The sequence below is a fragment of the Exophiala aquamarina genome (genome assembly GCF_000709125.1).
Source record: "Exophiala aquamarina CBS 119918 chromosome Unknown aczIA-supercont1.5, whole genome shotgun sequence".
NCBI classification, from domain to species: domain Eukaryota; kingdom Fungi; phylum Ascomycota; class Eurotiomycetes; order Chaetothyriales; family Herpotrichiellaceae; genus Exophiala; species Exophiala aquamarina.
In genome coordinates this window covers 623357-639172 of record NW_013550583.1, presented here as the reverse complement: position 1 = coordinate 639172, position 15816 = coordinate 623357, and the positions used below count along the sequence as shown (strand labels likewise).

The 15816-nt window shown below is 51.4% G+C and overlaps 7 protein-coding genes across 7 annotated transcripts; 3 read left to right on the top strand and 4 right to left on the bottom strand.

The window, feature by feature from the left end:
- Window positions 1–2151: 2151 nt before the first annotated feature.
- Window positions 2152–2910, top strand: A1O9_06891 (uncharacterized protein; the record flags this gene model as incomplete). The annotated part of the gene is made up of 1 exon (XM_013403838.1): window positions 2152–2910. One exon carries the CDS (start codon window positions 2152–2154, stop codon window positions 2908–2910), a length of 759 nt encoding a protein of 252 aa, XP_013259292.1.
- A 230-nt stretch (window positions 2911–3140) lies between these two features.
- On the bottom strand, window positions 3141–4102 carry A1O9_06890 (uncharacterized protein; the record flags this gene model as incomplete). Its single annotated transcript, XM_013403837.1, has 3 exons — window positions 3141–3389; window positions 3450–3640; window positions 3697–4102. 3 exons carry the CDS (start codon window positions 4100–4102, stop codon window positions 3141–3143), a joined length of 846 nt encoding a protein of 281 aa, XP_013259291.1.
- Window positions 4103–4436: 334 nt separating this feature from the next.
- A1O9_06889 (uncharacterized protein) lies at window positions 4437–5831 on the bottom strand (the record flags this gene model as incomplete). The annotated part of the gene is made up of 1 exon (XM_013403836.1): window positions 4437–5831. The coding sequence occupies exon 1, from the start codon at window positions 5787–5789 to the stop codon at window positions 4437–4439; it is 1353 nt and encodes a 450-aa protein (XP_013259290.1). The 5' UTR covers window positions 5790–5831.
- A 1011-nt stretch (window positions 5832–6842) lies between these two features.
- A1O9_06888 (succinate dehydrogenase (ubiquinone) cytochrome b560 subunit) lies at window positions 6843–7349 on the top strand (the record flags this gene model as incomplete). Its single annotated transcript, XM_013403835.1, has 1 exon — window positions 6843–7349. The coding sequence occupies exon 1, from the start codon at window positions 7041–7043 to the stop codon at window positions 7347–7349; it is 309 nt and encodes a 102-aa protein (XP_013259289.1). The 5' UTR covers window positions 6843–7040.
- A 123-nt stretch (window positions 7350–7472) lies between these two features.
- Window positions 7473–8582, bottom strand: A1O9_06887 (uncharacterized protein; the record flags this gene model as incomplete). Its single annotated transcript, XM_013403834.1, has 3 exons — window positions 7473–7852; window positions 7904–8343; window positions 8401–8582. The coding sequence occupies 3 exons, from the start codon at window positions 8580–8582 to the stop codon at window positions 7473–7475; spliced, it is 1002 nt and encodes a 333-aa protein (XP_013259288.1).
- Window positions 8583–11108: 2526 nt separating this feature from the next.
- On the bottom strand, window positions 11109–12206 carry A1O9_06886 (uncharacterized protein; the record flags this gene model as incomplete). Its single annotated transcript, XM_013403833.1, has 1 exon — window positions 11109–12206. One exon carries the CDS (start codon window positions 12204–12206, stop codon window positions 11109–11111), a length of 1098 nt encoding a protein of 365 aa, XP_013259287.1.
- Window positions 12207–12908: 702 nt separating this feature from the next.
- On the top strand, window positions 12909–15222 carry A1O9_06885 (uncharacterized protein; the record flags this gene model as incomplete). The annotated part of the gene is made up of 6 exons (XM_013403832.1): window positions 12909–12989; window positions 13045–13124; window positions 13177–13943; window positions 13993–14128; window positions 14185–14346; window positions 14391–15222. 6 exons carry the CDS (start codon window positions 12909–12911, stop codon window positions 15220–15222), a joined length of 2058 nt encoding a protein of 685 aa, XP_013259286.1.
- Window positions 15223–15816: the final 594 nt, after the last annotated feature.

Below are 15816 nucleotides of genomic sequence, written 5' to 3'. Positions count from 1 at the left end.
TCTTCGATGAGCAACTACTAGTGATCTTAAGTGAAAACGGCTACGGCCTTAAGTAGAGATACTAACCTTGATTTAGCTCAACTAGACGGGATAGTATATGTCAGGAACGGACAAGGTATATACAGTCCCCCCTTTAGTGAGATAGGGAGTCTAGAATCTTCTATAGCGCCGCCAAGCTAGCGCCGAGACTCTAGTATATAAGAACTGCTCATCGCATGCGGGTCCCAGGGGAACCTCATGCTTTGAGCTTGCTACGACGGACACGTCAAGGTATCACTTGTAATTGAGAGATAGATCCAACATCGAGACTATTCAAATTACTCTACTAGTAGTCCTGCCTGTTAGCACGAGTGGTGCCTAACAGTATAAGGTATTTCTTATATTATAACTACTAGCGATATCTTGTTATATTGTTATATTGTTAAGACTATATTACTAGTTAAGTAGGCTTAAAATAATGCTAACTAGGTACTTCTAGATTAGATTATATCTCATTATATATAGAAAGGAGAAGAGACAGTATAAAGTAGGAAAAGAGACTATTTTTACATCCTGTGGTTCATTGGAGCTGGGGCTGTGGAGACTTTCCCTCCAACACCTAGTCCCTTCCAATGTGGCCCCTAACTATCACCTCGTCTCTCAGGTTGACTTAGCTTTTCCATGCATCACGCAAACCATGTGAGCGATGACAACCAGAAGCAGGTCCCCTTCAGATACAGTGAGGGAACTGTGCACCTATTCGAAAAACGACGGGTGCCTTCGACTGCACCACCCTGACGATGACCCCTCAAGGATCTGGAGAGAATGGTCCCTCTGAATTTCCTCTCTACCACGGGGAGGACGGTGTCCGGCTCCACAAGATCAAGTCTGACCTTCCCATTCTCACACTTTCTATGCATCCCAGCGACTCTACCCAACTTTCATGTCTGCACCGGACGCCGAGAGCCCTATCATTTGCTGTCTTTGATGAATTCCTGCTCCGGCTCCCTCTCTTGTTTGCCACTGACGGCTCGCCAATATCCGCTGCTAGTGGTAGAGGGGAGGAGTCAGGGAAAGAAGGATATTCCGTGAGGCCGTATCTCAGTTCAGCCTCTCAACCAGAGGCCAGCTGCCCAGCATTCTGCATAGCACTATCGACCACATCGTCGACATCTCGCTGAGAAGGGTACTGTGAAGAAGTCACATGCAGACTCTACGAAAGCAAAAATTAGGGGGATAATGAAAATTGGGACGCGGTAAGAGCACACACTGTATGAGACGGACGATCTTCTCGGTGATTTCTTGGAATTATCCTCTCGTTTCTTGGTCGAATCGCTTACTCTTTCGTCGCGGTGCTGATTAGCTGTAATCAATGTCTCGGACGAACCGCCACTCAACTCTACAAAATCAAAATGGGGCTTTTCAAAAGTCAGGCAGACCCGGTTTACCTCCTCGAGTCTGAATGCTGGCTCTTAGAATTCGAGGCTGTTGATCTTGATTCCCAGTATGAAGTTCGACACTCTCTTTCGAACGGCGGGCTCAATTTCCAGATGAATACGCATCCGGTTATCGACATCCCCTCCATATCTGTGAGTCTGGATATATGACTGAAGTCCGATAGGAGGAAGCCGTTAGTTGCGTGGAGCTGCACGCCGTCGAAGCCGGCCTGATCGAGATACTCGACAGCGCGAGCGAATGAATTCGCAAAGGCATCGATCTCGTCCTGAGAAGCCGCATACTCCAGAATCCTTGAGCTGCAAATGGCGTCGGGGTATGCAATCCCAAGAAAATATGCAGAATAGCAATTGATTGTGCGAAATAACTATCGCTCTACAAGGACTGTATAGTTAGTAATGAGACGACTATTATTAGACCATAGCTGCCAATTCGTAGGCCATGGTCGATGGTGAGGAGGCCTCGAATAATAAATTACTTCCTCGCGTTCTTACACGGTGCGATCACAGGCAATAGCCTCGTATATCATGTGACCATTCCTCCTATTTATTTAGCTTGGCACGGTTGAGCTTTTCAAAATGGACAAATCGGAGTCCAAAGTTGATTCTGCTCGTCTTCCTCTGAAACCAACGCATATTTCTACATGATGTGAAATTAAGGCTTTCATCTGTATAGTCGGCCCTCAAGACCTCTCCAAAGAGCTGTTTCTTCCCGGTTATGAACACCGCATCCAACACCAGATGCTCACTGCCCAACCTTGAAGTTGCTAGACTAATGCTGTCATTCCTCGCTCGGCATCCGCCGCGGACACGGGTTGCTCACCTGAGCAAGATTGAATTTGATAATGGGCGATCTGCCATTCAGTTCAAGCCCCGTGGTGACCGATATCTTGTTGTCAATTCTCTCCCCGCGGATGAGCGTGATCCCCCCCAGGCAGCAGACGGTCCGACTCCTCCAAACTGTGCTCTTGCCCCTCCACTTCACTGGCACTCTCAACAAGAGGAGATCTTCCATGTCCTCGACGGCGATGCTCTCTTCTATTTGAATGGCAAGAGACATATCGCACAGCAAGGCGACGTGGTGACCATTCCAAAGCAAGCTTTTCATACCTTTCGAAACGCGAGCAAGACGCATAGTTTGTTGATTGAGTTCGTTCTACAGCCGGAGAACAAGGATCGTGACGAATGCTTTTTCAGTAAGAATCCTTCCGTCCATATCAGCCCGGTAGATGCTGATAGAAATGGCGAAGGAAATACGCAAACTTATCGCGATGACTGCCGCAAGGCCGGGCTGCCGAGAAGTATGTTCCAGGTTCTCATGTTCAACCGTCGGGGCAACGTTGTCCTTGCTCTCCCTGGGCCGAAGTTCGTGGCGAGGCTCGCTGGACTTCTACTCAACTTCTTTGGGTCTGTAATTGGAAAGCACCTCCTGGGTTACTCAGATTCATATCCTGAATATTACAGCAAACGGCCTTAAGAGGCATCATGGGCATGATTAGGATCCAATACACACCGCAACACTCACATTATTGGCCACCAACCGGTGACTGGCTGACACGAATCACTCCTTGATAATAATATGCCACGGAATCTCATTCCATTCGGGTCGCCCCTAAGATTCTTTGCAACGAAACTGCCTATTTGTCTCTAGCAAGGTGTGAATATATCGCCATTTCGCGGTGTCAGAGAACCACAGGAGGACTTTCGTTATATCCAAGAGGCCTTGTTCTTCTCGGCCCACTCCCTGAATCGTATCGGCTTCTGTCCGCTCAGTCGTTCGACCTCACCATTATCTGAACGTGCCTCCAGATTATTCGCAAACTCGATCTCCATCTCCACCAGGCCCTCGACGACACTAGAAGGTGCGAGCGCCTCCATTCGAGCTCGGAACACATCTAATGCAACGCGCACATGCCTGATTGTCTTTCCCGTAATATCGCCGATGATTTGGGCCACCTGCGGGAAGGAGAAGGTCAGCAAAGAGATTCATGAAAGTCAAACAGCAGCATGCCATACATCATCATAGCTGAGGAGCTCGGGCCCGACCAGGATTGGGTCAATGTAGTTCAGACGTTCATCCGTCAATGCCTTGAAGGCCACAGCGCCGACATCATCGGTCGATATCCAAGACACCTTGCCGTCTTCGGTTGCTGACGCCATTTCACCAATTCTTTTGATTGATGAGAACTTGGGATGCGTAAAGTTCTCTGTCGGCGATAATCAGAAAGATGATCACTAGAGAGTACCGTCAACTTCAACATACCCATGAACCAAGTTGGCCTCAGTACGACATAATCCACCGGAAGCTCCGTCAAATATTGGTGGACCGCGCCAGTGACGCGCTCTCCGAGTTCTGCATTACTCATGCTGAGTGCGACGAAGCGGGCTACCCCCTTCATCCGTGCGAAGTCGATAAAATCACGGACGGGTTGCGCGTTGAGGTCAGTCACCGCGAGACCAAGCACGAGGTATACCGCCTTCACATCTGAACTTTGTGAAAACGGTATTCCATAAGTGGCCTTATCATGCCAGTCAAAGCGACAACCCTTGTATGGCGTGGGAGCCGAACCGGAGCGTGACAACACCAGGAATGGTATCTTTGCATTGTGCAAACGCCGTGCGATGGAGGATCCCGTCCGTCCGTTGCCACCGGTCAGAAGTATGGTCATACTTTATACAAGAATGTGTCGGTAATTTGAGTGAGATACTGACCATGAACGGATTGATTTCTCTTCCATCTCGGACATTGCACATTCACGCATGCATTTATACCGCATGTTGTTGAACACCGGCGACATCCTGGCAGAAAGTGATGCCAGGGCTCATAAGCCACAACCGTAAGCCAACAGGGGCCACCCCTGATCAACCATCCTTCGGCAAGTCATTACTCCATGAAGACCCCACGCTCTTTGCGTCAATCCTTGACAACCGCCAGACGTTCTCCTATCCGAAAGGGTGATGGAAGAGGCACCATGTGACTAGGATGTTGTGTCCACCCTCATCCTACCAGTCCAACCAGTCAGACATGAAGTCGAGCCACGAGTCTTCCTTAGAGTTGCAAGAGCCGACCTGGTCTACCGCTTCGGGAGGCTGAGACAGTCCACCGATTTCCTTATTCAGGAACGAATTGACCAACTCGAACGCGGTTTCCTCTTCGTTGGCAGAGTTCGAAAATTTGCCGGAGAGCGCGGTTGCCCTCGTTTCAACGGCTGTGAGAATGGTCTCCAGCCAGCCAACCAATGTCTCGGCCTGGAGGATCTTCTCCTGTTCTGATTGGATTTTTAGATCAAGTAGCTGTGCGCGGAATGCCGAGATGAAGCCGATCGTGGAAGGGGTGTGTGCGCTCACGGATCTCGTCGACTGGATCAGAGTGGCTGAGATCTCGAGCCAAGGCAGGATGAAGAGAGTGGTGATCAGATGTGCCCACTCCACTATGCATAGCTCCACGAGATGGGAAGATCCTTGCGCAAGAATCTGAGTCAAGACTGCTTGACATGCTTCCAATCCGATCTCAATCGCAAGAGAGCCGGGCTGTCTGAGAGCTTTTGACTTGAGAAAAGTGTACGCTGTGACAAAGTGGTATGTTGGAGCCAACATGTCTTGTGTGGATGAGGACATGCCTTTGGCTCTCCACCCACACAATGAGTCCCTCAAATTCTGCAGCCCTCCAAAGCATCGCGCATCATCCTTGGAGCTCCTCATCCATTTTTGGTGCTGACTTGCGATGACCATCAATTCAAGAATTACGGGAGCATCCTCGTCGAAGGGAAACTCTCGTGCCGTCGCCAATACGTGCGCGGCCCCTAATAAGCTCTGAGGGCATTGCATCGTCTCCGGCCGGTCGAAACCCAGAGCGTTGCCACCGACATTGAGGTAGTAACACTGGAGAAAGACCCGAGCTCGGTCGGTAATTTGGGGCGTCTTTACGAGTGCTGCAGTATCACAAGCGAACAGTCGTGGCAAAAAAAGATCCGCGGCCATGCCATTGGCCAGTTGCATAAATTGGTAGAATTGCTGCTTCTGAGAGTCAAACCGTTGGTGGTACCAGTTCAGATAGGTGAGTAGACTTTGGAAAATTTCCATCCTCTTCTCACCGTTGAAGATGACTCTGTCAGCGAATGCATGGAGGAATGCTCGGTCTGCTTGTCTTTGCACTTTGTGGTTGCTGCTACTGGCGGTTACAATTATGGATAACAGCAGCAGGGGTGACTCGTCCAGGAGCTGGGAAACGTTGATAGATCTTAGTCGGAATGCGAACGGAGCGGCTTCGGAAATTTCCTGGTACCGTTTCAGGAATCGTGTACATGCCTGCTCATCAAGAGTAGCCAACTCCTCGTAGCCATGGGAGTTGGACATTTCAACCTTCAAAGTAAGGAGCAGTAAGCGTCCAACGGATTGCGCTTTCAATAAATCATGCGCCACACCATTTTGCCGGTACCCTGCTTCTCCTCCCAGCTGGGAGGCAGGGGCATTCGGAGCGGGGCTGGATCTGGCAAGGCTCAGTGTGATTTGACCGATTCCTGGTCTCTCCTCAGTCGCTCGATATGTCTCCTCTGGATGTCTAGCGCTCTGCGATACATCTTTCCCTTGCCCAACAAATCGATATTGTTTCCTAGGACGGAATCAGCTCGTCACATACAGACTTTCTCTGCATACCTTCGTTGAGGGTTCCTCCGTTTTATGGCTTGATGCGGCACACAGCTGATTCCCAGTTCTTCGCACCTATCTTCATCAGATTTGGAACGTCCTGGTTCGGAGAAAATGCGCACCTCAAACACGAATGATCATTTGAAGAAGGCTCGCACCTCGACTTGCGAACACGACAGGCTTCACAGGCCTGTTCGCGTCGAGACTTCATCTCATCGAGCGCCCGACCTTGTTGCCATCGGATGGTGTTGACCGGAATGGACAAAGAGAGAAAAGGTGAAGTTCCGATGCGTCGGAAGCAGAAGATCTCCAATTATGGTTTAGACCGGGCACGCCAAGTCCACGCTACGGAACCTTAATTCTACTGGTTCTGTCACGTGACTGACATTCAGCAACTCCTGATTGGTCGAGTGATTCTTCAGGTACCTCTTCCGAGCCATCAAAAGCGACCCTGGAGTTCTCGAGGTTGTGAATCTCGATCTCCTAATTTTCAGTGTGCTTCTCTAGGGCAAAGCGACACTCGAAGTCCGTCAGCAATGCCAGCCATACCGTCTGCTATGTCCCTGCGAGTGCAATTGTCTAGATGCTGTAAGTGTTCCACGCCTCCAGCATCGGTCTGGTACAGGACTAAACCCTGAAGGGCGACCAGAATCGGTGTACTCTCCGTCATATCGATCGAGCCAAAAGCTGCTTCTCACAAGTAGGGCGGGGTCCCTGTGGCCAATATATTCACCAATTTCGCAAGCTCGGTATGTTTACAGTCAACACTCGGGCATAGGGAGAGCTCTATCTTATTCTGAAAATAGGCTCTCTACCAACAAATCGACAGCCCGAGCTCAGATACAACCGGTTGCAGCCAGTCAAAGTGCAGACATCCTTGCCTCGCAGCGTCATCACCGGCCCATCAGCCCTCACCTTTCCATCTACCGGCCTCAAATCACATGGGTTTGCGGTGCGATCATGCGGAATGCCGCGATCGCCATCACCATACCTATTTATGCATTTGGAGCAGCGTACTTCGCCTCACCACTATTTGGTTGGCATCTTGACACTGCAAGTATGGTGGAGTGGTTTGGAAGCTTGTCTGTCGGATCCAGGGTGGCGGTGAAGAGCGTCTTTGCTTTTCCGTTTGTGTTCCACATCTTGCATGGACTGAGGCATTTGATTTGGGACACAGGAGCGATGCTCACGAATAGACAAGTGCAGATCACAGGATGGGCGACCGTGGTCGGTAGCGTCCTTGGGACTATCGGCCTGGTGATGTGGTAGATGATGCGAGCGAATCCGAGTGTACAAGAAAACTGCAAGATCTCGAGAGGGCTTCATGTGAAATACGAGCATTATTGCAGACACCAATAGTACTCAACATACCTTGCTTGCGACAACTAGATCTCATTCCTCCCCTTCGGGTTTGTCCTCCGCTAATGGCTTTGTCTGGTCTACCTTGTGTCTTCGTTCTCTGGTGTCGCAACCAAGCCAAAGCAGGTCCGGCCGGCTATAATGACCAACAATATCCAGGAAACTGCGAGCCATAATATTCATGTTTGTGTCAATGTCAGCAACCACCAGGCCCTCCTCTGTAGGCTTCAGGTATTTCGACATGAGGCGACCATCTGGTCCAACGACTGCGGAGTAGCCACCACCTGGAGTCGACATGAGCATCGATCCTTCTGTCGACATCGCGTCGATCCCCTTCTGGCCGATGATAGTAGTAGAGTGAAGGACGAATGTTTGGGTTTCAATCGCGTAGGTCTGGGACAGGCAAAGGCAACCTCCAATCATGAGCATGGGTGGTTTGCACCGTCCAGGGAGATGGAGCTCACCTTCTTGAGACATCGAAAACAACTCTGGTCCAGCGTGTGGCGATAAGGGCGGCCACCCAGCCACGTGGATATCCTCACGCTGAGTGGCGGTGTGGTACTTCAGCAAGGGCTGGCAGTGCTCCCAACAGGCTAATGAGCCAACCCGCTTTCCGAGCTTGGTTGGGGACACGTTGATCAGGCTGTTCCCTGAGCTGTCTCCGAAAATAGTTCGTTCCATATGAGTCGGCTTGAGCTTTCGTCGAGCCACGAGGAGTCGGCCGTCTGAATCAATGAGCGCTTGCGCAATGTAAACTGAATTATTATCATTCTCCGAAAATCCTAAGGAGACAACAACTCCGTTCTTGGCAGCGCATTGTTGAATGGTCCGCATCTCATCCGAATCAACCGCCAAAGAATTTTGGATATATTTGGTCGACAGCACTGGGTCGACCGGTCTGCTCCTGGATGCACACGGTTGTCAAAATGCGAGGTGCGACCCCTCCGTTGATGTTACTGACCAGATCCAAGCCGGGTAGCCCGGTATGAATGCTTCAGAGAAGCCCACCAGTTTCGCGCCTTTCTGTGCTGCCTCAGTGATGATCGAGCAGGTCTTCCTGACAGATGCCTGTAGGTCTAGCCATTCGGGCTCATACTGAGCAACCGCAACCCTCAATGTTGACGCTGGGGCTGTACTTCCCATGTTCAGTATTCAACTTTCAAACTTCGACCTTGATAGACTTTCTCAGTACGTTTCGGTTGTACGTAGGACTGACTAATGTGAAAGATAGATTTAGAGCGCCTAGAGCGGTTTTAAATATTGTTTTGTGAGGCCTTGAAGCAGATGAGGCTAGCAGTGTGCCCCGCGCCCATGGCTTCCCGCTTCACAGCCAATACTTAGCTGGTGGTCAATAGGCTGGGCGAGATGGGGTCCTCCAGACCATGCGGCATTCTCCAGACCGAGAACTCCAGTGGCTCACGTCCAGCCTCAGGCTCGAACCGCCTGAGTTACCTGACTCCCGTATCGCGTTGCGGATGTTGTTACCCGCACAGGTGGATTCATGGATGCGGGGGTGGCACTCAGTACATCTTTGGCGATAAGAGGCACAATTGGCCGATAAGTCTCAGGCCGGAGATTTCCCTGTGAACCGGGGAGTCACCAGCGCGGGAATCATTCCGTTCCGGCTTCGCGTTGAATTGAGAAACCATCAATGCGAACGACCGTTGATGCTAAATAGCAGATTCATGCCAGGCGCCAAACAACTGCGAGACGGCCTGGCTCACACCACAGAGAGGTACAAGGCTGCGAACTGGGAAACTCATACTGCTCTCTTCAATGGACATGATGAAGGCCGCTCCTCTCCAAGTCACATGACAAGTGGTGGTAAACCCAAAAGAGCAACTGCCAACTTTGTCGTGGCTGGATCGTGTAGTCGCAGCTTTCGGCATCAAGGCCTGACAGTGGCGGAGATGGCGCCGACGACGGTCGCCCGCACTCTGACCTTCTTCCGCGGTTGAAATCTACGCGATGGTCCGGGTCCGCCTCTTCTGTGTCACGAAGTCGAGATGACTCTCTCGGGCCATCAATTCCACGATGGTCCCTCGCAAAACGGGCTAAGGATGAGATAAGACTTGTTGGAGATAAACGAGACGGTCTATCCCCTTTCCTTGCTGAACTACTCCGTAGGTCTGCAGTCGATCTTTGGCCTTCCACCATTCGTGTCGGGCAAAGGGTGTACGGCTCAGCCCTCAAGGACTAAAAGGGGCGCATAACACTCACTAGCCTTCTAAAAACACTGATTTAGAAGCAAGTATGTGTCCTATTCGCGTCGATGGGGACTACTGAGGCTCAGGCGGGCCGTCTGCATGTTAGCGCCATATTATTCTGGGCGGCCTCGAGGCTCTTATGGCCTGGCTTCCGAGCTATCCCAGTTTTGAAAGGTTTGCCGACCATCAGGTAGTATTGAACGGCTATGAAGGCCAGCGAGACTGACAAGAAGACTTTCAAATAACTGCAAGAGGCACTCCCACGCTTCGTGGGAGAAATGGGGCCAATTGTAGAATGCGGATGCCTTACATAACCTCAACCAATTGCGGTAGCCGGTAGAGCCTCGTGGATCGCTGGCATGGCAGGCCTTACCAACAGTCACTGAACTAAATTATGCTTCTGATTAGGGGACAATTTCTATATTTAATATCACTTCGCCAAAACGCTGCCTCCCGTTTCATTTTGGTAGCGATCATTATAGCTGCGTCGCTTGACTGGTGTGGTCGCCTTACTGCGTAACTGAGCCCCTCCTAGAGTGACTGGACATCATGCGTGCACGTTGTATAAGTATTACGACGCAGGTCCCCGCTGGAGATGGATTCGGCAGCAACCGCAACTGAAGTCTCGAGAGCCGGGCGAACCTCACTTGGCGCTTTTTGAATAATAATATCCTGTGCAAACAGTCCCCTCCAGGAGTCTCCCAAAGCCTGAATCAGTATGGAATTCGAGCAGCCACCTTCACATGCGGAGGCTCGCGAGAACGAGAAGAACCTCACCGAATATGCCGAAGACGCCGAGGAAGCTGTGATGAACATGATCCAGGATCATATGGTTGAGAACCTGAACGACCCGGACATCTGGCATCTGGTGAATGGCTTTATGGACCGGATGGTTCGGTTACTGAGCCATCTTGAAGACCTCCACGAAGAGACCAAGCCCCAAGAAATGGGAGACGAGCACGACGGACACGATGAAGACGATGAACATGGAGAACACGATGAACATGGAGAACACGGCCAGCAGGGGGAAGACCACAACGGCGACGCGGGGGATATACTCGACGAACTCCGGGACAGAGTAGACGGAGATGAGCATAATCAGGGCGATGAGTACGGCAACGATTACGGCGAGGAGGGCTACGGCGATGAAAGCTATGATCAGCAAGGTGAAGGCTACGAGCATCAGCATGACGGCTATGACAACGAACAATACAACCACGATCCAGATCAAGATCACTACGGTCACAACAACCACCAGAATTGCTGAGCAATAACATGATTTGAGGGAGTCGGGGATCCCAAAACGAGGGCACTAGCTGGAGTTGCGTCGGGTGTTGTTGGGTCAAGGTTGCACTGCGTTGTCTGCATCGTCTTCACCCTTTCATATGATATAGATTTCGGACGGCCGAGGGAAAGGCCCTAGGTGTGGAGCAGCCCGAACGAGACAATGAATATGTGAGAGTTATAACTTTGAACTTGACAGATCCTCCAGGAACATCAGCCCAGTGCCTTCTTTGCAACCGACGTATTCAGCATCCAGGTCTCCTGACTTCAGGACGCATAGTTCGACAAACAGTGAAAGTTTCCCATTGCTGTGCTTCCCGTCCTTGCCGTATAGCTCAAAGGTCTTCTGACGCAGCTTAACATGGTCCTTGAACGACCGGCCCGCCTGTTCGAAATGTGCCAGGTCGAGAAAGTACATTAATTGGTTCGCTTCGGCAGTCGCTTCGGTGGGAAAGCTCAGATCTTGCGATGGATCGATCTCTTTCACCTGAGAAGGGTCCGCATTCTCGTGCCCCACATGCATCGTAAATGAAACAACCCCATTCCGGTTTCTGGCCGTGTTGAGGTGGTTCATCCAGGATTTTGCGTACGGCCCGAGAACCTCCAACCATGATTCAAGTTCCTCTTTGTCGAAGTCCGGTCGTCTTTGTCCTTCGCGACAGAAGCATAGGTTGTCGGGAATCTTTGTCAGCTTAACTCGGCCCAGTTTGATCTCATTTGTGAAGGAGCTCTCGAGGTTGATGGCCTTCTTGTCAATGTCGGGTTTGGCTCTCGTCGTCGTGACCAGTGAAGTTGTAAAGGAGTCGGCAGGATCGGTGTGCTCATCTGGATTATCGTGCAATCGATGCCTGTAAACGCCCCAGTAGCCTTCATCCGAGCTGTCCTTGAGCCCAAGCATGGTGGCTAGCCCAGAAGTTTCAAGTTGGTTGGCTGCGAACATATACCGCGACTTGGGGACCGTCATGACCTCACGCCAAACACCAGCATCATCGGAAAGGTTGTCCCAAAAGCTCCTAAAAGCATCATCCTGTCTCCATGTGTCATATCTGCGGCAATCCTTCCAATAGGCAACAAAGGTTGTCGATCGTGGCCCTTTGCGAGGTGTCTCGTGACTTTCGTCCTGGAGATGGTCTACTCGATCTGCAGAGCTGTTCAACAGGTGATATAGCTTGAGGACCGTCTGCTTCTTTTCATCTGTGAGCTCATCGTGCTGTACACCGAAGAGAGCGTAGGTGAACAAGAGGCCTGATCCCTCGAGATTTGCAAGCCAAACCATGGTCGGATTGATACCAGATAATTCCGATGATTCTTCAAGAAGTGATGCACGCTGTGAATTGGGAGAGGAACCAACCTTCCAAAGTCGCCTGTTTTATCTCACTAGGCAGTCTACATCCCAACAGCTATGGTTCAGCCGTCGTGACACAGCATTGCTGGCAGAATCCTGTACCGTGTAATTGACCGCACCGGATAGGCTGGCAGCACAGCGAAACTCAAAAGCTCGTTCACCTTGCGGCTGTGAGCTATCCGCAGAATATACTTTTCGATGCCTGTTGGGCCATGGCCAATCATCGGACGCGAAGGATCTCCTGGCGGCAGCGTGGACCAGCGTGGTTGGCACTAAACGATTACAAGTCAGGTAATCTATCTAGAATGGGGAGGTCAATGTGAGGGGTCGAATGCGTCTAGAGCAGGCCGAGGAGAAGACGAAGTCAAATCAGACGACACGATTCTCCCCTTGCCAACTTTGGTCGACGCCCGAGCACAGGAGAAATACGAGCACACTCGGACATCCTTATCTATCGGAAATATACCGCACCCCCAGGTGGCTTTGGCCCATACGTGTCCAACGAGAATTGGCATCGTCGTGTCGAGGCCCGATGGTTCTGGCCCCGAGGACGACACGTTGGTGTAACTTCGCAACCACCTCACTTAATGGATACCAACAGCGACCAAGGTTGTGAATACGCATTGTTTGACCATGACAATGGAAACCGGTGAGTCAACACAACGGATCAGGGTCAAGATCGCCTGTGAAGAATGTCGAAAGAACAAGCGAAAGGTACAGCCTGGCATGACTCCTCGTACAAAGGTTTCTGGATACTTATCCCCGTTAGTGTGATGGCCAGAGGCCCACTTGCTTTCTGTGCACGAAGTCCGGGAGGGAGTGCCAATATGCCGCCGAAACCTCGAGAAAGTCGGTCGTGATCCCTCGGGACTGATGAGAATCTGCTTACCAATTCCCACAGACGGCGGCACTACGACGGCGACTTGATCCGCAACCTTGAGAATCAGATAAGGCTGTTAGAGTCGGCTCTACAGAGTCGAAGTGAAGGCATTAGTGAGGTGCAGGGGGGGCTGCACGAGACCATCTCGATGTCCCAGTGTGAGCAGTCCGGCGCGGAAGCCCAACGAATCGAAGAACGTGGATCGGTGGACGGCCCGCCTGCATTGTTGCTCAACACTACATCGGTGGACTCCAGATCCACTTCTGCCATGGAAGAATTAGCGTCCTTGATGCTTGAAATGGGCATCGAGGAGAAGGGTGAGCCCTCGTTCACCATTGCAGCTGGCAAGCGCATGCCTCCTGAGACCGAGCACCGGGAACCGCCATTGGAAGACGTGGTGAGCAATCATCCTGAACGACCGACCGAGCCACCCGTGCCACAAGTAAGTCAGCAGCTTCTCGAACACCTACTCGACTGTTTCATCGGTCACTTCAACGGCTACCATCAATTTGTGGATGCCAGAGACGTCGAGCGGTTGAAGCTGCAGGGCGTAGATGCGGGCGCCGTCGACAGTCGCTTCCGAAACGCGGCGCTGCTTGCCGTGGCCGCTCGCTTCTCAGATCGAGATGATGCGAAACAGATAGGGGCGACTTATTCTGTCCTCGCACAAAGCCTCCCATTTCACTCCATCAAACACCGCCCGAGTGATTTAGTGGTCCAAGGATTGGCCCTTCTGGCATGGCAAGAATTGGTGTTTGGCATCCCCAGCATGGCATACAACTATATCTGTATGATGGTCCTCTAAAGCGACAAGATCTACTGTGCTGACCAAAGCAGCCATGGCCACAGGCCATGTACTCTACCTTGGCCTGCATGTGACGGGCTTGATGAAGTCGACCGAGGCGATGCATGCCTGTAATGGTCTTTACGCACGCCGAATTAGATCCTTTTGGGCGTACTTTTCTGTCGATCGGTATGTGAACCTCCCGTGAGCCTATCCTACGTTTCGTATTCTGATTACGTTGGTAGACTTCTGACATCTAGATTTGGGATGAACTGTACGCTGCACTGGCAGAGGGTCCGACTCCCCCCTTTCAGAGATGTTGTTGATGGCAAGGAGACCTTGGAAGAAGCGGCACATGAGTCGTTCTGCCAGTTGTGGCATCTGTGGGATTCAGGGATGGACCAAGTGTAAGATTCATTCCTTGCACACCTGGATTGACTGACAACCTCAGTTATGCCTTTGGCTGGAGTCAGCTCACAAGTGGTGAGAGAGAAGCCCTCGTCCTGCGCTCACACGAGTCCTTGACAGAGTTTCACTCCAAGGTTGACGAGCGCTTGAGATTGCGCAAGGGGAACCTCCCTGACAGCGCTGTATGGTTCCAGATGGCCTATAACACGGCCTTGCTTCTGATTCACCGCCCGCTTCTCAACGAGCCGAGGGGTAGTTCAGCCGCTACCTTTGCCTTGAGGTCCACGACAGGAGCAGCTTCCACCATCTCAAGGATTATCCGGTCTTATCGTAGGAGTCGGAAATTTGGTAGCTTGTCGCCACAGGTTATTGACTATATCCTGAGTGCAGCAGTCATCCATCTGTTGAACGCGACCTCGGGGAAGACCGTGCTTGGTCGCCAAGCAGCAAGCGGTCTGCGTAGCTGTTCCGATGCCCTGACTGAGATCCACGAACGGTGGCCGGACATTGCAGCCAAAGCAATCCAGCAGATACAAGATTTGGCTCATCGATGGAAGGTTGTGTGGGCTCTGCCGGTCAGCCTTGCACATCCGCTCGGCCTGCAAAGGAATACCCCTGAAGTGGGCAGCCCTGGAGGAGTCAATAACCGTACCCCAGTCCCGGCTCAACCGTCAGTCATGAGTCCAATAGAAGGACACTCTCATCGTCCGAGTGCTTTAGCAGCACATATAGACAAGATGTGGGATCCCGAACAGGATCAATACCTCCTTCATCACTTCCAAGGAGAAGCTGATGATCAAGATTTCTGGGGGCCAGGGGAGAGCTACTGGGAGACCATGGTGGATGAGCACGAAAGGTCAACCCTCCTCAGTTGAAGCCGTAAGCTGGCTGTACAAGTGTGATAATACCACCAACAAATACCTGTCTCAAAGAGACAAAGAGATATATCTTCAGGTAAGTGTGTGCTCCTGAAGAGGTCCTTGTCACTGCCTGTACCCAGTACTGTCACCACCACCAAAATTATGAGCCAACAAGTATCACCGCGAGCAAAGATTACGCTCGCGTCCTCAACACTTCGCCAGCATGAGTTCCGAACACAGGCCCAGGCGAATGCCTGGTATCAACTGCAAAGCACGTTTCGCGAAATACCACCTTGGCATGTGCAGCGTCAAACGAGACCGGAACAACTTCGCTGCGGTCCCGGCCGTAGCCTCACAAAGTTCGTCAGACTCACACGAGACACAGCAAAGGTCAAAAGTCTAAGGGTTTGCACAAGCCATCAAACAGTTCAAGACTATCCGGATGATCGATTTATTCTCCAAGTGTGGATCATTGACACCCCAATGGACCATTCGGATAGTCGGTTGCCTTGAACCCAGAAAATGGAAGACGTCAGAGACTTGACTACATAACTTGGTGGAAACGACCTCGGCTCGCTTCCTTCGGTCGAGACGTGAGTCTCATGGTAT